This window comes from Morone saxatilis, unplaced genomic scaffold (genome assembly GCF_004916995.1).
Source record: "Morone saxatilis isolate NCDOM2014 unplaced genomic scaffold, NCSU_SB_2.0 Contig18, whole genome shotgun sequence".
NCBI classification, from domain to species: domain Eukaryota; kingdom Metazoa; phylum Chordata; class Actinopteri; family Moronidae; genus Morone; species Morone saxatilis.
This window is the reverse complement of record NW_023339740.1, coordinates 12,695,641-12,702,226: the sequence shown is the minus strand read 5'-3', so window position 1 is coordinate 12,702,226 and position 6,586 is coordinate 12,695,641. Positions and strand designations below refer to the sequence as shown.

At 41.4% G+C, this 6,586-nt stretch overlaps 1 protein-coding gene across 1 annotated transcript in view; it reads right to left on the bottom strand.

Moving 5' to 3' along the window:
* LOC118328620 (low-density lipoprotein receptor-related protein 1-like) overlaps positions 1 to 6,586 on the bottom strand; it is a gene marked incomplete in the record, with an annotated part of 88,024 nt that overhangs the window by 37,664 nt on the left and 43,774 nt on the right. Inside the window, 7 exon segments of the mRNA XM_035662445.1 lie at positions 252 to 392; positions 1,023 to 1,148; positions 1,306 to 1,495; positions 2,078 to 2,300; positions 3,791 to 3,971; positions 4,925 to 5,161; positions 6,345 to 6,488. Coding sequence (XP_035518338.1) covers positions 252 to 392; positions 1,023 to 1,148; positions 1,306 to 1,495; positions 2,078 to 2,300; positions 3,791 to 3,971; positions 4,925 to 5,161; positions 6,345 to 6,488 — 1,242 coding nt within the window.

Sequence of the window (6,586 nt, the reverse complement as noted above, 5' to 3'; positions counted from 1 at the left end):
TCTCTCTCTCTCTCACACACATATCATGTAATCACATATACACAAACTACGTACAAACCCATACTCACTAGATTCAGAGTCTGCGCTCTCATTTCATTCTGGCATCACCAGTCTGTCAAATTCAGACTTCTGGAAGTCATCTGATTCTGTACCAGTAGGAGGGTTGGCTGATTTTCGAAATCACACAATTTTCGTGTGTGTGTGTGTGTGTGTGTGTGTGTGAGAGAGCGTGTGTGTGTGCAGTAACTCACGGCAAAGCTCAGGAGCCTCGTCGCTGTTGTCCAGACAGTCGTTGTCTCCATCACACTTCCAGCGCTCCTGGATGCAGCGGTTGTTCTTGCAAGCAAACTCTCCAGGCTGGCACTGAGGAGGGGGTACGTAAGACGGGTTGGCTGTGGAAAATGAAGTAGAGGAAAAGCGGAATTAAAGGAATGTGAAAAAGAGGTCACTGAGTACACGAAAATAAAAGCAAAGTACAGTTTTGAATTACCAAATTTTACAACAGAAGGAAAACAGACTGGATTTGTGGAAAGGTGCAATTAAAAGAAAATTAGAAAAACATCAGTCAAGATACGCCTCACTCAAACTAGACTGAAGCTGAGCTGACTAATACACTTTGTACAATAGACCTGCAATAAAAACCTATGCAAAGTTTTTCATAAATTGCATGGACTGATTTTGTTTGTGGTGTTGTTGTATTGGATTGTATTTTATTTGTATTTTGACCCACTTGGTGGTGGGCAAAATAAGTGGAACACCTTGAATATTCTAGACGTCAAAAAAGGAATATTTATAGGAGAGTTTGTATTGGCAGGTGCTTCTGTTATTGCAGCCACCTTCTGTATGTCTGCATTTGTTTTTGTCAAGCTGTTCCAGCAAAACACCCAGTCGCAGTCACAAAGCTTGACTCATCTTGTCCAACATACCAGAAATAAAACCTTGTATGGTCTGAGTGCCATGAGAAATACCCTTCAGTCTCACACACTCACACGTAAACACAAGGCATTCATGTTTGAACTCACCTTTGCAGCTGGTGTTGTCAGCTGGATCTAGCATTTGGTCGTCTGCACAGGCACACTGCCTGCCTTCTGGTATGGCCAGACACAGACTGCTGCAGCCACCATTGTACACACGACACGCATTAGAGCCTGCAGATGAACACGAATGTGCAAATATATAGGGGTTAACGCAAAGTAGCACAAATCATGTCTTGTGTAACTGTTGACAATCCTAATTTCTGGATTAACACGGATGGATGGTTGAATTGACAGAGAAAGAATCTGTTTGTGATGTGTTTCCAAGCACCTTGCTGCTGCTGAGCGTCATACATGCGGATTTCAAAGATGGGCGGTCTCTCGTTGCGCAGCAGAGTAGCGGTGCCAGTGGTGGTGTCCAACTTGTAAATGCTGCCACTACGATACTCGTTCCAGAACAAGAAGTGTTTATAATGACACAGACCAAAGGCGTGGCTCAGTTCCTGACCTTCGTACACCGGCTGGTGATGTGAGAAAGCAACAAGATGGAGAAGTTTTAAAAAACAGACTACAGCACTGAGTCCAGAATTGCAGCTCAAAACATATTATGATGGAGATAAAATATAATGTGATTGTTTTTTACTAAGTTAACAATTGAGTTTATTATGCAACAAATCTGAAAATCTGGTTAGTATATACCAACACTAGACTCTGTTAAGACCATTTGAAATGAAAAAAAAAAAACAGATCATAAATCTATGAGGCCCTAAAATACACCCTTCGGTGGTATTCAGATTATGTGAGTAAATATTTAAATTTCATTCATTTTATATCATTTTATATTTCTGGATTATAAATTTTAAATGCAAAAAATAACACCATGAAACCAAAATATAACCAGTAAAAACACACAGGCCAGTAAAAACAAAATATCATCAATTCAGCCACAAGCAGAGAGCAGTATTTAAAGGGCTCAAACTCACAGATTATGGACCGCAATGTGACGGACCACCCACAGTCTTCCATTGCCTTAACACATTAACTCACTCACAGCTTGTCAGAATAATCTCCTGCCTTAATTCCTATGAAACACTCTGACTGACCTTGCGCTCTGAGCTGTTAAGGTAGACCATCTCAATGCGGTCGTAGTAGGCGTCCACCCAGTAGAGGATGCCCTGTGGGATGTCCAGACTCAGACCGTTGGGCCACAGCACTGTTTTGCTGGTCAGAAACACGTTTCTGTTAGAGCCGTCCATCCAAGCCCGCTCAATTTTGCCTCGCTTGCTCTCCTTAGGGTCCTCCTCCCAGTCTGTCCAGTACATCCACCTGAGGAAGCAACAAGGGGACTGTCACGGGTACAATAATTGAATGACAAGTGATAGAAGAAAGGAGAATATTTGTTGGCAATGATATTTTATCTAGGTCTCCTAAAGCACACAGCACTCATCAGAGCATTCAGTGAGGCGGGTCCACAGTGTTTCTCAGTTGATCTGCCCACAGGCAAACCAGGTACTTTAGGAGCTGTCAATCTGCTCAACTGATCTAGGTTCTGCCTGTGGGCACTAGCTGTCTACAGCATTGTGCAAAACTAGACACAATCCCCTTTGCTAGGATATGACTGACATTAGCATTAACATTTCATATTTCCTTCTTTTTTCCTTTCTGCAAATTTCTCCTCCTTCTCCCTCTCTCTCTCTATGAACCTGATTGATTACAGGCATTAGTGGAGGTGAGTGCCTTTCTCCTGGGAAGTGTGTGGACACAAATCACCCTGTCACTAGAAATCCAGAGAGTGTGCGTGTGCGTGTTTCTGAGCGTGTGTTTCTCAGGAGAGAGCCCAGTTATATCAATAAGACACATCCATACATGGTAAGATTAAGAGCTATTTGAAAGACTGCAAGAGAGAAATGCCTGTAAGTTAAAGAGCTTGTGGATGAAATCTGTCATTTGATGCACAAAATGCTCCATCTGTTTTAATAAGTAGTGTGTGATAAGTGTAATCATAAGGAACGTTACATTTCAGGGTGATAATGGTCAACAACACAGATAAACAAAACATAAAAGGCTCCCTGCAGGAAATTGTGAAGCAACACAGACAAGACACAGTGGGAAATAAACTCCTCACAAGTGGTGAGTAGTAAAACTAATAAACAGCTCAGACACGAGAGATAAGTGAAACTGAGACGGAAAGAGAGTGGACAGAGATTCGAGTTTGCTAAGAGGTTAGTGACAGACCAGCTGAGTCAAACAGCTCTCCAGAAGAAATGGCCACCCATCATTATATCTCACCATATGGTGGCTGACCACAAATAAGCACACACCGACATGCAGGCAACATACTTCACCTCAGACACCTCAAAGTTGGCATATTTTAACTGCTGCTGGTCTACCTAGGCTGTGCAACTCTTATCATCTTCATCATTATTAGTGGTAGTCAGTAGTTGTTACTGTTGCTATTGTTATTGCTGTGCATCTCTGGCTCGCTGTCTTTCTCTCTCTAACCCCAACCAGGTCGAGGCAGACAGCCGCCCTCTTGGAGCCGGGGTCTGCTCAAGGTTTTTTGCCTATCAAAAGGAAGTGTTTCCTTACCACTGTTGCCAAGTGCTTGCTCGTGGTGGGAATTGTTGGGTCTTTGTAAACGGTCTAGACGTGCTCCATTTGAAAAGTGTCCTGAGATAACTTCTGGTATGACTTGGTGCTATGCAAATAAAACTGAATTGAATTCACCTGAATCTTGTTCAGTGATCTTTATCACTTTTCTCTGGAATAAAAACCATCAAACTTCATCACTACCTCTATCTCTTTGTCCCCCTTACCCATGTAGAGGATCCACTACAATGGCACGAGGGTGAGTCATTTTTCCCTCAATTAGGGTTTTGCGGGTCTGTGAAGCCTTTTCCAACCGAGCCACACTGATGGTTTTCTTAGGTCCATCATCTGTCCAGTACAAGTTATCAGCCATCCAGTCCACAGCTATGCCCTCCACTGTGTGGATTCCTGAGACAAACACATACTGTTGATGAGAAGCATATTGCTACAGCAACGACTGCAACATATTCTCATAAATTACTCATACTTTTAGATTTAAACCATGATTTTGTGTAGACTTAGATGTTTTCCATTGCATTGCAACAAAATACGTGTTCTCAATGGGATAAACTGGATAAATGAAGGTAAACATATATATATATCAATATCTTACTATTTGTTAGTAAGATTCTGAACTTGTGAAATAATAAAGCATATGATTGTTTATCATCCCTTCTAAAGGTGTGTAAAAACTCAAGTGTGAATTTTGATCCTGGTTTTACAGGCAAAATCCATACTTATACTTTATTTATTTAGTGGCATATAATGGTAAAGTTCAAGATTGCAACCCACAATATATTACTTGCCTGAGTGTAGGAGTGAGAGTGAAGGGAAACTATAGTGGCCACAAAACTCACAAAAAACACAAAAGGCCCTATTTAGAGTCAGTCTTTGCTTTTGTCTGTTGTGGGCTACTGTAGAAACATGGCGGTGGTCCAACATAGTGAAACAGAACTCTTATCCTCAGGTAATTATACACTAATAAAAACATATCTATAAGTATTATATTCCAATATTCTGCCAATAGATCCTCCTAAATATTACACACAGGACCTTGGTGTGAGTGTGTGTGGATGTGTAACTTAAGTGTCACCTCGTCTTGTGTAACCTCATCTTTGATATACGGTACCAGTTAAAAAACGTGGACACACCTTTCCTTTCACTTGAATGAGAAAGTGTTTTCAAACTTTTAACTGGTACTGTAATTTGTGCACAAATTTAATTTAGACAATTTAAAGAAGGTTTACAGGTTTATAATCATATGCTACTAAATCATTGCTCAAGCCCAAAATAACATTGACCCATTTGGCCTTTATATGTTTCATCTACATACTGTAGCAAATTAGCTGTCATTTTCCTACCTTCCTTTACAATGGTATCCCTCTCCGTTCCATCAATTTTCTGCCGCCCGATAATGTAGCTGGTGGCGTCGGCAAAGTAAATGAACTCGCTCTCAGAATGAAAGTCCAAAGCTCTGGGGTTCATCAGATTCTCTATGGGGATCATGTACTCATCTGGCACCTTGGCGTTCATGTCCATGCCCCTGATGACCCCTGGGCGACCTTTACCATAGACCAGGAAGAGCTCATGCTCAGGTTCTGCAGCAAAACAAAAGCAAAAGACTGTTGGTTAGACCTGAATTAATGTGTACATTATTCAGCAGAGGAAGTTAACTTTAAACTTCTTTCACCTGCCCATATCCTGTTCTTTAATGATTTCAACAAAGAATCAAAACTTAGATGCTGACTCATGACTGCTTTTTGCCCAAATAACGTGTATTGATTAAACAAGAAAATAACATGCGAGATCAGCGAAATCCTTAAATAAAAATTAAGTGTTTTTCAATTGAGAGGCAGAGGGAGAGGAGGAGGGGCTGCCTTTAGTTAGATCAATTGTGTCATTTTCAAGGACAGTTTATTCTCAGGAGGCAGATCAATATAATGCTATTATTGGTTTATAGAATATTAAAACACTTCTTAGAACAAGCTGAATCAGCCTGACAGCTTTATAGGGAGGTCAGTGTAGAGCTAGTGAGTCAGACTAAGGTATGGTGGTGCTCAGCTACTTTGTCCAAAGCTCTTTCCCAGTCTACAGCCCAGGGGAGAACCTCATCCCTGATCCAACCTTGGCTCCCCTTGGCTTTAGATCAACAGAGCTGAATCACTGCGGCTCTCGAGTTTATACTTACAGTTATGCTGGGAGCATGCACACATAAGCTCTGGATGCGCTGAATCTATGCAGAGCACCAGGGCTCCCAACATTTTTTGTAAAACGTACCTCCGCAGCCCTTTTAGTTGAGCTCAAGTATTGACACCCTGCCTGTCATGTTCCAAATGGGCTCAGTTGCATTTATTTCAAACTGGATTTTATTAAATATTTTAAATTATCAGGCAGTGTAAGTTGGTTTCGTCAAGTTTGAATTGTAGTACTGCTTGGAGTAGAAAAAGCTGGATATTTTGACCATTTATTCATTAGGCTTATACTAGCTAACAATTTTACCCATTATCATTAATTGAGCTATTTTCAGTTTATGAACTTGAACTTTCTATTGATTGGTTTTAATTAGTTCCACACTTTTTTATATTACTTTGGGCTCACTTCCCCTCAGACCTCTCTGCTTGCTAACTAGTGGTCACCAGTCACCTTACAGCCAACTCAATATGTATGTTTTTTTGTTGTTGTCCACAGTCTTTCCACATACCTGACAACTGCAGAAGTACCCCCTGGGTTAGAAGTGTGTGAATCACTCATTACTGATATCATATTAGTAGTCCTACTCACTTTTGCAGGACTTTCCGTCGCTGCCCAGGCTGAACCCAGAGCGACAGCGGCAGGTTCGAGTCTTATGGCCGTTACCAAGCAGACAGATGTCCGAGCAGCCACCAGCCTTCCCATTCTGGTCCACCTCACATGCATGGCTACGAACTGCACACAGAGAAGGCAGAAAATGAAGTCACAAAAACAGAAGAATCAAAACTGTATTCAGAGATGAGATGTGCGATTGTGTGTGTGTGTGTGTGTGT